The sequence below is a fragment of the Hippopotamus amphibius genome, chromosome 3 (assembly GCF_030028045.1).
Source record: "Hippopotamus amphibius kiboko isolate mHipAmp2 chromosome 3, mHipAmp2.hap2, whole genome shotgun sequence".
Taxonomy (NCBI): Eukaryota; Metazoa; Chordata; class Mammalia; order Artiodactyla; family Hippopotamidae; genus Hippopotamus; species Hippopotamus amphibius.
The window spans coordinates 76,789,391-76,806,461 of NC_080188.1; the positions used below are offsets into that span (position 1 = coordinate 76,789,391).

Consider the following 17,071-nt stretch of genomic DNA (forward strand, 5'->3'; position numbering starts at 1 on the left):
AAGGCTTTTTCAAGAACAGAGACTGGTTGTCCCTCAAGAATGGTGGATTTACATTTAAGAAACCCCAGTTATGCCGACTTCTCCCCCACAAAATGCGTTAACTTTTTAAGGGTGAGTTTATCTAATCTGTAATAAAGGTCTGTCAAGCAAATCCTAGGACGCTCCCCCCCACCCCCCAACACAACACACACAGTTAAACATATTACTCTTTGAGGTCGAGTTGTAACTTGACCAATAAAGCCTTCTTAAAATATAGCCTAGCCAAACATTAAGCCAGCATTGCAGCGTTTGTATATACATCACGGGACGCTGGCTGTATGGGTCACAGCACTCTGACAGGAAATTCCTAGGCAGTTATTTTGACATTAGAAAGTCACAATCTATCAACTTAACAGCAGGGTGATAATTTGGGGACCAGAGAGACGCTATTCAACATGACACTGTGGGAAGTAAACAGTAGTTCAAATAGCTCCTGTTTGAGAATGAAGACATCACCTAAGCAGAATCTCTTCCCACCTCTAGAACCAGGTATTATGTAATGTGTTTCTGTGTAAGCGTGTTATTTATGGTGTTTGAATAGAAAAGCCCTGCAAGGCTAACAAGCCTGCAGGTACCTGGACTCTTTGGAGATGAGAAGAAACGGATCCGCCATCACAAGACTAAAGAATGACAAAGAGTGGCCTTTTCCCCACTGTTTGTCACGAACCACTTCCAACGGCCTGTGATACCCACAAGCCAGTATCTCAGAAGATGCTCCTCGGCTTTTTCTGAATCCCAAAACACTCAGCTCAGCAGCCATCTGTGTCTGTGACACAGGCTCCTCGCGTGTGAGGGGGACACTGCACTTTATTCTTGCAGGAATGCCTGGCCAACAACCCTGCTCTGAGCTCCTCCTGCACACACGGGGCCTTGGTCTCTCCTGGACAAGTGAATGGGTGTGGAGGCCACCGAGAGCTTCGGAAATTCTCCCACTGACCAGGAGCTGAAAGTTTCCTGACTGCTGGACTGGTGTTGGGGTGGGGGTGAGGGTGGGAAGGGAGGGTAGACTCCAGGGCAGGGGTTCTCAAATGTTCTCATTTCATGACAACTCTAAGAATGCACACATAAGCCCTGAGGGATGGCCATGCTGGTGGTAAGGGGACAGCAAGCACATCTTTCTTTTTGCTCAAGAAGGGGCTGGTGAAAAAGGAAGCATGGATAGGAAACTGTGCACTGATGCTGAGGCAGCAGAAGGGAGCGGTAGATGGATCTATGCAGATCCTCTAAGAACAGAGGTGAAATCTGGGTGGCAAGATTGTCTTAACACTCTGTGCTGCTGCCATGGAAACCAAAGTGGTCTCTGTGGTGGCCCACCCCCTCCAGGGTCACGACCTTCCCTGTCGGCGATTAGAGGTCTTGCACCACCCTCCTCTATCTTCCTGGCTGCCTGCCTAAAATACTGACAACATGGAAAGCAAATTATTTCCACGTTATACTTCACTATTTCAAAGAAATTCACTCTACAAATGAAACATCAGCCAGTAAAGAACAATAAGCTCCTGCAGCAAAGAAGAGCTTTATTACTGTCTGCATTTGATTTTAACAAACTTTTGTGGCTATTTAAATTGAGTTTCTCCCTCTTTTCAAAAATCTAGCTTCAGATGAATAACTTCTACCTATAACCTGAACATATCTGAAAATCCATGCATTTCAGAAATGTAATTTTTAAGCAACCAATAGTAGAAGCAAAATTGACAATGTTTCCATACCTGGAGCTGATATTCTTCCATGAAGCACAGATTCACCGGGCAGCAGGTCTTTTGAATTGCAGGTGAATGGTGATTGTCTAAACGTATCTTCTGAAAAGAAAGGGCTGGGGGTGGGGAAGGAGGAGGGAAGTTTAGTAAATCAAAGTTATTTAAGATACCCAGAGCATCTGGCCCCAAATATATACGTATACACACACACGCAAATGAGGGATAAAGTATTTTTTAAATAGTGTTTAGAGAATATAAGATTGTGCTTAAAATGGAGAAAGAAAAAATACATTACATCAGACAAGTGCCACCTGCACCTTCCGCCTATCGGTTTTACACTTAAGGTGAACCTACAGAACGTCATCTTTGAAACACTGTTAACCTCACAGTCCCGACAGCTGAACAATACATGTTATTTTTGCACTGTATGTTCTGTGAGTGCGTTGCGCCCGAATGAGGACCAACTACCTGAGTCAGATCAGAAAAGTCTGTTTTTGAGGTTCTTTCCAGAGTGGTGGCAGATTTGCCCTGGCTCGCCCACATTCTGTCACCTGATCTTTCAGGGACCAATGGCACGCCTCGGAAGGGCAGATGGCTGCAGTCAGGGTCCACTGCACGGATGGAGACAACACGCTGGTCCCCACACAAACTGAGCCTGCATCCTACAACTGTCTTGGTTTGGAAGGAGTTAAAGCCAGCTAATGCGGCTGCCAGAAAGGACCCCGGGGAGCACTTTCATTTTTCAAGAAACTGAGGCTCTGACTTGAGTGATTGTAAGTTCCCCTAGTGACTCAGCGAGAACCAGACACCAGACGCCCAGGCAGGGTTTTCCCCTAATACCACAGTCACCGTGAACACAAACAATTTGGCTGCTTTTAATCAGAGGATTTTAGCCCAATCGTAGCATTCATCTTCCATGCATCTAAAGTAAACAGTACTGCGCTCACATGTGAGAATACTGGAATACACAAGAGTCCAACATGGAGGAAGGAAAGCCCTATTTATTTACAACGAAGAACATTTCACTGAAGGAACTAGGTGCACAGGTGGTGGAAGGTTCATGGGGGACAGCAGTGCAGCCCAGAGACAGGAGGAGCAGGAAGCCGCCAGCACGCTGAGGCTGGAGACACAAAAAGAAGAGGTAAATGGAGCCCAGGGGGCTAGGTCACCTGGAAGTTGGAGGCAAGGTGAGCCTGCCCAGCATGGAGCTGGAACCTCCAGCTGCTGCAGGAGGCAGAGAGGCGGGGAGGGAAATACCCCCTCTCTTCCTGAAGCCCTGCCCCCACCCCATCAAACACTGATTGGCTGAACTTTCCCAGAAGTCAGAGACCTATAGCCTGCAGGGGTCCGGCTGGGCTCCTGCAAAAGCACAGATGAGGGGAAGGAACAGATCTTGGGGCACACAAGCCTAGGGCTCCCATGACGGATGCTGCTTTTGGGTTACTGTTATTAAATATTAAAAAGGAAACATTAAGATAAAAATGCAAGACAGATCCATTTTTTAAAAGTAAAACACCCGATTAACTGTATAGTTTCACATGACTGTTAGGCTAGATTTGATGCAACTTTGTGTGGCATGCCTTATAGTTATATCTTAAACATAAAACAATTTAAATAGGCTTAAAAATTGAACTGGCTATAGGCTAATCAGTGATGGGGAGTAGGGGAGATATGTTTTTTTTCCCCCAAACATCTCAAAACCTGCAAGTGATATAAAACCCATGACAGGAGAAGGCAAGGCAGCGTGGAGGCTAAGAGCGTGCACTGGCGAGTGGGCAGTTCTAGGTCCAAATTCCAGCTCTACCGCTCACGGCTGTGTGATCTTGCAAAAATCACTTAACTTTTCTGAGCCTTCGTTTTTTTGTCTATAAAATGGGATTACAGCATCTATACCTACCCTATGAGGACTAAGCAAGCTAGTCCATGGGATGTGCTTTTCACAGTGTCTGGCAAATAGTAAGTAAGCTGTTATTTTATCTGTATCTCTTTCTGGCCCAAATGGGAGCATAAATTTAATCAGTCTTTTCTCGTGAGTCCACAAAAAGTATACAGTATCCTTGTATAAAATACATGAAGAAAAGGTCGCTCTGATATTGAAGGGTCCATTGGCCACTGGGGTGATTAGGTTAATTTCTAACTCTTCCACAAAGAAAACTGTTTAGAATCAAAGAATTTCTAAGGAGGTAGAGCCTTGGAGGATTGTTGGTCAGACCCAGAGCATGCGTTCTCAATTCCCACCTCCTCAGCTCTGAAGCATCTACACAAGGTGACAATGACATCCTCGTGTTTGAGTGGACAGTCCACATGGGAACCACTGCTGGTTGACCCAAGGGCACAGGGCAAAGGTCAGGCAAGGGGCTTTCCATTACCCTGAAATAACCCTGGAATCTGAGAGTTAAGGAAGCTCATGGAACTGTTTGGTCTGAAATGTGGAGACTTCCTCTGGGGACACCAAGAGCCCCTGGAGGGCCCCCCTCAGTGTATCTAGCAATATCACCCTTCTTGCCACAGAGAAAGGTGTGCACTGCCCTCCTTCCCTCAGTTTTGCAATAACCACTTAGTGAGTGCCCGGGAGTGCCAGGCACTGGGACTATAATATCAGCAAAACTGGCTAAGGTTGCAAATGTCAGGGGGCTCAAAGCCCTGTGTGGGTACCACGACTAGACTAACGTGGTGGAAGAGAGGGGCGTGGGGTCACAGTGCGGGCCTGGCCAGGAACGGCCTTCCTGCAGAAGCCAGAGCTGAGCTGAGACCTGAATGGAGAACAGGGTTGTCAGGGCTCCCAGGGGCGGAGGGAAGTGTCCCCTGCGCAGCGAGAGGACACAGCCCGTCTGCGAGGGGGATGAGGCTGGAGCAGCCGGGCAGGGCAGGCACACCACGTGTAGCGATCACGGCTTTGTCCTAACAGTACTGGAGAGCCCGGAAGTGTGTTAAGTAAGGGGGGACACAACAAGATTTCAGTTTCAGGAAGCTCTGCCCAGCAGGTTGGAGAACCCAAGGCAGGTGGCCAGAGCAGCAGTCCATATGGGACATGGTGACTCTGGTGGCCAACACGGCAACGTGGCAGTGCCACAGGCAGATTGAAAAATAGTTTAAGAAACCGGGCAGGTAAAGACCACAGGTACATTTCCAATCAACCCTAAGGTTTCCAGGTGAGCCAGGCAGAGGCCACCACACTACGTGCTGTGAAGAGCATCCTAGATTTTACGAGCTCTGCATCTTCATGTGTTCTTTTCAACAGATTTCCACCCAAGTGGGGTGTGAAGCCCTATTACCACCCAGCTGCTCAGAAGAAATTGAGACAATTGCAGAGGGAAACAACAGTCCGCATAATTTTCTACCCCAGAAGCCAGCTTTATCCTGTATAGGAAAGATGTCTCCTGAGGGAGAGGAGAATTAGAAGGCAGTCAGGCTGGATACTAAAAATGCACAAAAGGACCAGCGATGTTAGGGGCAAAGAATCGATGGAGAAACTTTGACAAGTCAAGGACGCTTAAACCTGGTGTAAGGTCTTATCTGTAAACAGAAGATACTAGGTTAGCAGAGAATCAGTCTCAGACCAGACATCCCGCTGCAATGCTCTGCATGTGCATCCCTTCATGCGGAAGGTGAGAAGGCAGTGGTTTAACACTGAGTGTGGAATCAGAAGGATCTGAGTCTGAATTCCATACTGGCTCCTTAATGGTTAGGTGATCTTTGTCAAGTCAACAACCTCTCTAGCCTGTTTCATCGTTGGAAAAGAGCTTTTAAAATACCATCTTTATAAGGGAAACTGTAAAGAGTTAGATATTTCATATTAAAGTTCTTAGCACGTAATACATGTTCAATAAACAATGGCAACCCACACATATATTGTTTAAGTATCTGGCACTGCTCTGAAGTACTTCGTGTACACTAACTTCACTGAATGCCCACAAGGACCCTCTACAGGGTGTCAATGATTATTATCACAATCCATGTCTTACAGATGAAGAGACTCAGCTACAGAGAAGTTACGTAGTTGCTCATGCCTGGGGGCTGAGACAGGATTTGAACCCAGGCATGTTGGCATCACATTCTGTACCCTTACCCATTAAGCTAAGCTACCCGGCCTTTTGCTTGGTCTCTTAACATTTAGGGAACGCACAGACGATACAGAATCACGGATCCTCCTCGGAAGGGACAGAATAAAAGGAAGAGACAGAGGAAAGAGGCAGGGAGTGTGGGAGCCACTGTTTCAGAACGCAGGACCCCAGGTCACCAAAGAAAGGCTTCTTCAGTTGAGAAAAAGAACATGTGAAAAATGATTTTAGCCTCTGCTTCTCTCTAGAAGTTAAGATATGCCCCCATTTTCTAAAACTTCTGCAACCCAAGCCTGGCCAGGTTGCAATCCTAAACGTTCTCCACTGCCTGGACCCACTGCTTCTCAGGGCAAGCTCATCGCTGTCATTAAGCCCCAATGAAGAGGGAAGCGTAACAAGGTCATCAGGTGTTCGGAAACTTCTATCTCAGCCCAGATATGAAGCTCACGGGGGCACTATGGCTACACAGACATCTGTGTATTCATCTTTCGGCCACCTAGATTGGCATCTTGTGTTTCAGGCAGAGGAGAAGGAGGGAAAACCAAACTGGGAGTGTGCCCTGTATAGCACGGGCTTGCTTAGAAGGATCAGGTCTCCAGAAACGTTGGTCATCTTTAACTCTCGGCCCGTGTTCTGAGGACAGAAGACGCTGTGCTTGTCACTTAGCCCCGAGCCATGTCATTCTCAGAACGTGGAGATGGTCATCCTTAAGCCCCTTTTCTTTTCCTGTGCCTCTCAGGGCCTGTAAAGTGCAGAAGTCCATCTGCTCTCGGAGGATGCCCAGCTCTGTGGTGAACAAACCAGTCCCTTGTTTAGGCCACAGGGACTGTGGGTGGTGGGAGAGGGTGGTGGGCGGAGAGGAGAGGCCCTGGAGGTGCCTGATACGGGACGAACCGGGTCTGCACTTTTCAGGGAGGAAAAGAGTCAATGAACTTCGGACTTTACGACGTACTCAAGTCTGAAGCATGTATGTACTGTCCTTCAACTGCTTAGATGGTTACCCACTCTTCAAGAAAGAAAGAAGCCAGCTTATGAATGCCACATGGTTCTTGCTCCCTGACTTGATTTAGTCACTTTACTGTGAAAAAGCCCCTACATCAGAAAGAGAAAAGGCGAAATCCATCCAGAAAATGATGTATTTCTGGTTCATATTTTTGGTAAAAAGTTGGTAAGAGGAGCAGGATGACTGACAGCTAATGGGGGAAGGGATTGTCACTTATTCTCATTTAACAAAGTCACTACCTACCACAACACCTCCCCTTTGGCCCTGCACAATGACAGGCTACCCGAAGACTCGGCTAACTCACATAAAAACTGGATAAGTAGTCAGACACAGCATCCTGAAGCTGTTGGTGTAGACGTAGAACTGCTCAACTCCCCCATTACTTTTCCTGCCTTTTGTAACTTAGAAAGGACAACATGTTTCTCTACTCAAGTTTCTTTTCTGGATAAAAATGAAACGGTCAATGCATGAGTATTTTGGTTTTTCTCCTGCAGAAAATCCAAGGGTTAAAACATGAAAGGGCACTGGGGTCACCGTGACTGGACAATTCCAGGCATTACATGGCATGGGCTGTGGGGTCAACAGCTTGGGGTTGCAAAAAGAAAAGATTTACAATAAATAATAAAAGAGTCCATAAAAGATTATGGCTCTAAATAGTGATACATTCTGCTAAGTGCCGATTGTGGCACAAGTATTTCCACCTTTAACATCTGAGTGTCAACAGGAAGCTCGGCTTCGTGCAAAACAGAAGGCCCATCTACTTACAAACCAACCTACCCCGGGTGCCACCACTGAAACCAACATGGTACGGGAATTCTCATTTTGATGGCAATAGCAAGGCAGAACAAAACGAAAAAGGAAAAGAAGAAGGTGGATACAGTATGGAAGAGAAAGTTAAGAAAAAAACCCTTTATGTCTAGCAATGGCACTATTATTTAAATGGAACAATAGAGAAGAAATCATTTTTTTTTCCTCCTAAAAGATACTAATATTAACTTTTAGGACTGAACTTGAGGATGGCAAATAGAAAAGAAAGATTAAACAAGAAAAAAAGACTTTGCTCTGTAATGAATTTGTCCTCAGAATCTACAAGGATCTATGTGTTTCAGGGTAGAATGAAATTCTATTAAATGTAAGTGTTTCAGGCAAATCATCCTGAAGTGATATTCTGACTTCAATCTGCAGGTAGACAAAATTTTCTTTAATCAATAAAAAAGATGGTGTTTTTTCAAGTAAAAGTATTTAATTTATCTAGTCAGCTATGTATCATACAACATAACAGGGCTTCCGGATTTTTTTCCAAGAGCTGGGTAAAATACGTCCAAAAGAATATCGGTTACTTTTCATTTTCTATATTTTATGGAAATTTTGCAAATGATCTGACTTAGATATATCGGAGAAGCCACATATTGCTAAAGGAGAGCCAGAAGCCCCCTTCTGGGGTGGAAAAGTTCTGCGGGAGCCAATGTTTTCTCTCCACAGCCAGGACTTGCCTCCAGCAGACCCCAGCCCCTGGGCCACCGCACCAGCTGGACGTCTGTCCGTCCTGGTAACAGAGCTGCCTCGGTCTCTACTTAGCCTCAGCTCTCCAGTCAGGACACAGAAATACTAGTTTTCTGTACTGATGCATCAGGTTATTTTTCTTTAAGAACTGAAATTCCATATATTTATCTACAACCATTGTACTGGTATTTTAAAAACTCTGACCTCTGATTCACTTAGACCTTGAGACATGCCCCAGCAATGACACGCTGCATTAGCAATTTGAAATGAGTAGGAGGCACGAGTTGAGAAAAAAATCCTCCAAAAGCCTCAAACAGAGACAGGCGACGGACTAAATTCTTCCAGGAATAAATCTCACTCTAGTTCCAAGACTTTCGGACTACGTGGAAAACGAATGATGCAGATTGAAATGCATACAGGTCACTTCCATGTGGCATCTCCACGTATAGATCATGAAACCAAAGGAAATGAGAACACACCGGAAACATTTTCTTTGAACAAAATCCAGACTTTGCTAACAACTGGTTGTAGTCCTTGCCACAGAGCACAAAGGGTTATTGGATTTTTTTAAGCTTTTCAAACACATCAAATAAGAAAAGTGGAATTATTCGAAGATAAGGAACAGGGGAAATACTTGGATTAGTTATAACTATCTTCTTGACATTTCCTCGAGTACCTGAAGGTCAGAAGAAACTGAGAAGCTGGGCTAGCTTGCATGAAACTATGCTCACAACTCAACAACAAAAACATTGCCACACTTTATTTTTAGATATTCCATTCTAAAAAAAGATCAAATAACATTATTTCATTTGCAACTGAATTTTCACGATTAATGCAATTTTCTTTAGGTTGTGCTTAATTTTTTCCTCAAATATTAACGCCTTTGTGTATTTGCTAATAATTTATAATAGAATAATGGATACTTAATATTTCTTTTGCATATATTTACATATTCATATATTCTGCAGCATATTTATAAATGATTGTATTTGAAATATATTAAATGCTTAGTTTTCCGATTTTTGTAAAAGGATTTTGAGCACTCTTTACAACCCTGGTAAGGTCCTTTTGCGCCAGTATAGCAATCTCTATATGTCACTTCAGACAGCATGTGGTCATCCTAACTGCCCACTTGGGCCCTCATTTCATTTTGGATGTGACTGGGTGGCTGCTTCTTCTGAAATGGTCCCAGATATCAACATTTTAGATATAAAAGTTGGTGCCAGTTTCCCTGTTTACTTTCTGGTAGTCAGTTAAAAAGGTAATCTCTAATGAAAGAAAACACCACTTTAATAGTGCTCGTGTCCCTCCCGAGGACCCCTACTCTTGAGTGATTTTACTTATTTGCCTATTTTATTTTATTTTTTAAAAACATTTATTTATTTATTTAGTGACTGTATTGGGTGTTCATTGCTGTGTGTGGGCATTCTCTATTTGAGGAGAGCAGGGTCTACTCTTCATTGCAGTGAGCAGACTTCTCGTTGTGGAGCACGGACTCTAGGCCCACAGGCTTCAGTAGTTTCAGCATGTGGCTCAGCAGTTGTGGCGCATGGGCTTAGTTGCTCTGAGGCATGTGGGATCCTCCTAGACCAGGGCTTGAACCCATGTCCCCTGCATTGGCAGGCAGATTCCCAACCACTACGCCACCAGGGAAGTCCCTATTTGCCTATTTTAATAAAAGAACCCTGGGTGGCAGGTCAGGGGACGTGGGGGGTGGAGCAGAGTGCTCGAGATTAAAAACAACTGCGAGTCTCTGACCTGGGGACAACCCTGACCATCTGAAACAGCAAGTTCCCTATTCAAGCTTAAAAGGGACACAACAGAGCAGGCCTCGTATGACCCCAGTGGGCTAGGCCTGGAAACTCGCTCATCCATTATGTTGGGGGCACACATTTTCAAAGAAAGAAGGACTGTAGTGAGTAAAACTTGAATGAATCGCTATGCACTGGCAAGCTTCTGCTGGGGCATTTATCTACAAATTGAGACTTGGCATTGCAGATTCAGTGGGTTTCTAAACGGGGCTTGTGGGCAGATGCAGAACCAAGGTCACTCCATCATTCGGCTACCCGTATCGCCATCAGATTTTCTTTAATTGTTGGAGATGAAAAGAAAGCCAGGATGTGCTTTCTTCTCCTCCTCACTGACATGGCTATACACTTGGTGGATGCTGCTCAAATAGAACCTGTTTAGCAAAAACCAGTCAATGGGGCTTCCCTGGTGGCACACTGGTTAAGAATCCGCATGCCAATGCAGGGGACACAGATTCGATCCCTGGGAAGATCCCACATGTCACGGAGCAACTAAGCCTCTGCACTACAGCTACTGAGCCTGCGCTCTAGAGCCTGCACTCTAGAGCTTGCGAGCCACAACCACTGAGCCCATGTGCCGCAACTACCGAAGCCCACACACCTAAAAGCACGTGCTCCACAACAAGAGAAGCCACCACAACGAGAAACTGGAGCACTGCAAATAAGAGTGGCCCCTGCCTGCTACAACTAGAGAAAGCCCATGCACAGCAATGAAGACCCAATGCAGCCAAAAATAAAATAAATAAATAATAAAATAAAAATCTTTTAAAAAAATAAATAAATAAAAAATAAAAATAAAAACCAATCAAATGTGTTGTTAATTTGTAAGGTGTACAATGTAAGATATCTGCAGAAAATGTCCTTAGTTTTTAGAGATATCTATATGTCAAAGAATGTGGGAGTGAATGTCATGTCTGGGATGTGATCTAAAATATAAGGAAAAAAAGATTGGTGAAGTAAGTGTAGCAAATGTTTGTTCATTCTGGGTGATGGAGATATGGTGGTTTATTGCATTATTCCTTTCACTTTGTTTTAATATTTTTCATAAGAAAAAAATCAACAATCAAAGAAAAAGTTCAACCCAAACCACCAGACAGAATAAGTGACAATAAAAAAAAAATACAAAAGAACAAATAAAAATGTCTCTTCATGAACAAAATGCTTGATATCACCAGGAATCAATAAATGAAAAGGGTTTAACGATAAGATATAATTTTTAACCTCCCAATTGGTAAAAAAAAATTTTTTTTTAATGATAAAGCACAGAGACCTTTAAAATATTCTCTCTCTCATTAGCTTCTGGTAAAATTATAAATTCAACCTTTTTGAAAGTCAATTGGACAATTCATAGCAAAGGCCTGAAAACTGTGAATGCTTTCTCAAGTCAATTTATCCCAGCATTGTTTATATTAGCAACAACCTGTGAAAACCAAACCAAACCAAACCCTTGATAGCCAGTAATAGGAGACATATTAAATAAATTAAGACACATGCAAATACTAAAAGGATAATACTGGGTTATGTTTACCGATATGGAAAGAAGTTCTTAATATATTACTAGGTAAGAGAGACGACTATAAAACTGTATATACAGTAGGATCCAGTTTTGATAGGAACATACATATCTATAAACAGATAAAAATTCAGCCAGGATACACACCACCAACTCAGCAGTGGCTGCCTCTGGGCAGCAGGACTGCTTATAAGTGGTTACTTTTCCCTCTTTATGTTCTCCTGTATTCTGTGGAAACAAAAGTTGTTTTTTAAACTTAAAACATGATTAAGATTTACAGTTCAGGATTCTTTATTTTAAAGAGACTCAGTCTTTTGAAGAGTATTCTGAAGGATGATATAATTGAAGGCAGTCGTAAAAGACACAGATGCGGGCAACTGTATCTAAATTCTGATCCCATTAACATCAGTCAACTTCAATTGCTGAAGCTGAAAGCCACAGAAGAAAAAGGCTGTTTAAAATATTGTAGAAGAAAAGTAGAGCATTTTAGGAAGAATATATTTTGGCAATGTTTTTAAATTTTCTTCTCTGAAAAGTACAAATGCTTTCTATTTAGGACTGTCCTAGAGATGGGCCAATCCGTACAACCTAACACCAAGTTTTCAAGGAACAATTTCTGTTGCTGCAGCTCAGGCATTCATCCATCGCAGAGCCAGGAAACTTCTCAGGACAAGGAACACAATGCCAGGCCTTGTGGAGGGCGGCTGCGGCCGGGAGGCCAGACCCCGGGGAGCCAGAGCCAGGCCCAGCCACGGAAGTGAACCTGCACGTCCGGACCCGTGAAATGTCAGCTGATGGAGGGACCTGGATCTCCCGCAGAAATCTGACTTTATACGTAAACAAAGACAATGGGCTTCTGCCGAGGTGAGCAGAACACAGATAAACTCAGTTTCTCTGGAGCGATGCAGGACCCTTTGTCCCATGGAAGTTGAAGGTAATGCCAGTGAAATGTGGATGGGCCCTGGCCTGCTACGTCATCCACCAGGGCTTCCCCCACCCCTCCAAATGGAGGTCAACTGTGGAATACTGGAGATATTTCTAGTAACAACCACAGAGACACCCTTGAGAGACAATTCCAGATTAGAAGAACAGGATTGAAGCCGGCACCTGAGCCACATGTCACATGTCATCTGTGCATGATACATCAAAGAAAGATGTCTACTTACAGAGGCTTACACATTTACACTTCATTCCTCACTGTTCTGAGCTGCACAAGCAGATAGAACACTGTTGCAAGTCACTAGAAATAAAGGTGGGAGATCTTGCCGATGGAAATGAAGAAAAGAAAGGCACAGCCCTCTTCAGATCCTTGAAAAGAAGATTTAAACTCTTCATAGTGACACAATATTAAACAGTTCTGGAAGCATACTGTCTCAACTATAACTGTTCAAAGTAGAGGTCACAGATGGGAGGAAAAACGGTGGAGTGTGATACCTATAGGACAATGGCGTATAGAAATAGAGAAAAATACTGAGGAAGGTTTGTTGCAATAAGAAGGAAAAAACCTCAAATGGCAGCAATGCACAAAGTAGTCTGAGGCTATATGTATTAAAAAAAAAATGATCCATTGTTTAAGGATGAGTTTTAACTCCTTTGAAAAAATGAAACCTCAAAGATAAGTTAAGAAGTATAGACTGCCAATGAAAAACTCTTCAGTCGACATTTGTGTCAGGGAAGCTACATACAGTGGTGCAGGCTGTGCACTGCACAAAGGTACCTTATTGGCGGGGAGCAGGTGCTTAACATCACAGACAACAAAGATTTACATATTTATTATGACAGTATTACAGTAGATGGCAGAGTCTTGAGGAAGGGTGTTTTTAAAAATTTGCAATGCCGCACCAACAGCCTTGACGTCACCAAAAAAGCACTGAATGTCCCAACTGGAGGGATTCCATGAAATTAATAGCAATTTCTATTTTTTAGAAACAAAATTCTCTGTCTTCAATTTTAAAGTTAGAAAATATAAAGGGTAAAGAGACTATAGGGAGAGCTACCCCAAAATCACCAATTTCATTTGCTCCGTTTCCTGTTTATTTTCTTAATTGCTTCTGTCTAATCCAGTGTTCTTTATGTGTAATCTTTTACTTTTTAAGGTAATGGAGCATTGTCCTCTTATGCCTTCTACAAAATGAAAAGGAGAAATTGCACAAATTGAAGCAGCACATCACGCTCTTACAAATTTGTGCAATTTCTATTACTGACTCATAAATATTTAAGGACAGGCATCCAAATATTTAAGGAAGTGTCTATATTGGACACTTCCAAGTACACATGTCTTTTAGTAAACACTGTCAGTGCCATTATCTAAATCGTAGAAAAAGAGCCCGGATTTCAAATTCTGAAAATTGGGCAAATTAAATGTTGGTCGGCACAGCATGATAGGACTCTACCTTTCTGATTTTCCCACTTCTGTTTTTTGTCTAGTAATGGAGAAGAAAACAATTCAGGTAAATAGTTCCTTGCTCTTGGCGTAGGACGAGCCAGGTGTGAGAAGTTTTTCTTATAGGCCTGCAATCTTATATCTCCATGGATGCTGAATTATTAATGGGGAAGAGAGAGAACAAATAACCAAGAGAGGGTTTTTGGCAGCCATAGTTTGAAGTTCATGGTGTTACACAACATCGAGCATGTCCAAGTCACCTGCCAGGAGCTATCTGATTCTTACTCTAGGGTTCCATTTTCCTATTTCGATCTTATCTAGCATCTGGCTGGGTGATGGTCCATGTCAGAAGATGTAGATCTTCTTTTTATTCCATTAAACTTTGGAATCGGGTTATGATATCATGCCTCATATATTTTCATCTACGAATGATCGTATTAGCTGGTTATCTGCTCCTGGCAGAACCTAGGGTTGTGCTGGGAAAGGAAATCGAAAAATCAAGACTGTATTAGTCTCTTAAGCATTCGGTCCTCCTGTGCTCATGGGCCTGGGCAGACCTTCTCCCCATCTCATTTGACAGGTAGAATGGCATTAAGGATGCCACACGCTGCCTCAAAGGGGACACACAGACTTCTTTACACTTAGATTGAATTTTCTAGACTCTAAGGTTAAACAGGCAGAAGAACTGCAGTTTCAGCATTTACAGTGAAGCTCCAACCAAAGGACTGATTCAATGGAGGTGCTCCTAGGAAGGCACAGACAAGGGTGGAAGAAAGGGCAAGGTCAAGGCATTGGTGAGCAGGACCACATGATCCAATCATCTCAGCTGCTAAGTAGACTGATTTCTCTGCCTGGCCACATGGGGAGCCCTGGTGGATTGTTTTCTTCTTTATTTTTGGGAAGATGATCCTAATTTAAGCAGCTGAGTCTAAGTTCTTAGGATAATAAAAAAAAAGACATTCTCAAACCAGTTCTTTAAATGATGTCTAGGATTTGCCTCAAAATAATCTAGGGGGAAGAAGAACAAAAGGAAGGAATAGATGAAACAACATAGGTCACGAACTGATAATTGTTTAAACTCGGTCATTGGTATATTCTCTGCTATTGTATATGTTTGAAATTTTCCATTGTAAGAGTTTTTAAAAAATGAGGTCGAGAGCCAACGATCCAGAAACTTGCTAGTTATTAGCTTCAACTCTTAGCTTTGCCTAAAACCTCTTTTAAAAAATGGCTAACAAAGACCGCTGTCCAACCTCATTTTCTCATTCCACGTCTCTCCATCTTATAATTGAGTTATTAACAAACAAATCGCCAATGGACAGCAGTGATGAGGAAGGACTGGACGAGGAGAGAGGTGCCGTCACCTGCCCTTATTGGATGGGGAATTACCTGTGCACACTTCCACAGGCTCCTGTTGCCTCGGTGCCTGGGCAAGGAAACCAGCACCTGCATGCCTCACTGGTAAGAACACATTGGAATTGCAAGTGACAGAGTGTTTCACCCTGGGTTGCTACACTTTTTCTTCATTCTTCTGGTTGGAATGAGAGTCAAGATTAATAATGATAAACAAGAGTGGGGGAAGTTGTGGGTTGATAAAGGACAGAGAGAGAATCAGAGAGAATTAGTTTCTTTCTTCAGTAGTGCACATCTCTTTTCACCCCTGGTTTCCCCTGCATCTCCAGACTCTGGGAGAAGATCTCACTGAGTGGAGGGGCTCAGGCATCCTTGGGCATGTGGAAGTACCTGATCTCAGTACTATGCTGAGGCCAGCATCCGGGGCAGCCCTTCACAAAGTCAACTTATCTTAAATGTGCCCAGTGACTCAAACATGGACAATTCCAAACTTTGATTCCCATCATGAGCCACTGTTCTGGACAGTCAGCTTCTTTTAAGAAATCAAACATGGGATGTCTGGTAACTAACCAAACATCGCGCTAAGTACTTAAAAAATCCAGAGGTGTGGAAAGTTGGAGGCTTGATGTAAATCTTTTTGGAAAGTATCACAGATCATACCTTAAAACATAACCCCCATTAGCTGACCTTGCACAAACCTCTTACAAAAGTAAGAGTTCCTTCTAAAACGGGAATCAAAAAAGATGAGAGTTGGCATTTTTTTCTTATTTCTGCTATTGGTTAATTCAGGTTAAAGAGGATTTCTTGGCACAAGGCAGCTCGATTCTATTCCACCTGAAGTGATGAGGTGAGAAGGTAAAAAAAAGAGATTTCTTTGAGGAGAGGCTTAATTGGGCAAGTTGCCTACTCAAAGGAAAAACAAAAACACACCAAGGATTTTGTAGAACAATAAACCAAGAAACCTGTAACGCTGATTTCTGAACACTGCAGCATGTGGGGGAGGGGCTCCTAGGGAGCACCTCCTCCTTTGCTTTGGGCAAAAGATTTGATTTGGATTTCTTCTTACTCATAATCTCCCAGCAACAAGAGAATTTCAGGATTGCTTCGTTTTTTGCCAAATGGCTAAAAAAGAAAAAAAATTCTCTTCTATCCTATAATTATGCTCCAGCTCCTGCCAAGGCAATTGAGGTAAGGTAATATATTTCACTTGTTTGGGGCTCGTTCAAACACCCTCTTGCCTCTTCCCAGAGAACACCTGAAAAGTATAAGATAATACGGCCTCAGAGCATACCTTTCTGTTATGTAAATATTATCAGTAACCTTAAAGAGCGGGCAGAAAACTTCCCTAAGAGATGATGCCGGGGTCCTGCCCAGATCCCCTTTACTGCCCTGGTGCGCTCACTGCACGTTGCTGGGAGTGTCGGCTGCTCACAGTGAGAACGGCCCTCACTGTTGGAGCCCGCTCATCTGGGGGGCTACACGTCCCCTGCTGAAGTTAGTGGATAATAAGGGGGTACCAAAAGCTGGCCCCCTTTCCTCGAGGCAGGATTTACTCTGTGGTGCAATTCACGCTGCAGAATTCTCTGCGGGAGGGAACACGAACTAGGATCCTTGCTCAGCTCCCCTCCCCTTCCCTCTCCCACCCCATTGCGTCCCTGCGGTTCCTGTGAGAGCCCGCTCTCGATGACACGCCCACACAAGGATCCCCGTC

The 17,071-nt window shown here is 43.5% G+C and overlaps 1 protein-coding gene across 2 annotated transcripts in view; it reads right to left on the minus strand.

Annotated features, from left to right (window-relative positions):
• ZNF827 (zinc finger protein 827) overlaps positions 1 to 17,071 on the minus strand; it is a 169,590-nt gene that overhangs the window by 59,469 nt on the left and 93,050 nt on the right. For both annotated transcript variants that reach the window (XM_057729027.1, XM_057729026.1), the window contains exon 8: positions 1,749 to 1,852. In XM_057729027.1, coding sequence (XP_057585010.1) covers positions 1,749 to 1,852 — 104 coding nt within the window. The remainder of the gene's footprint in view (positions 1 to 1,748; positions 1,853 to 17,071) is intronic.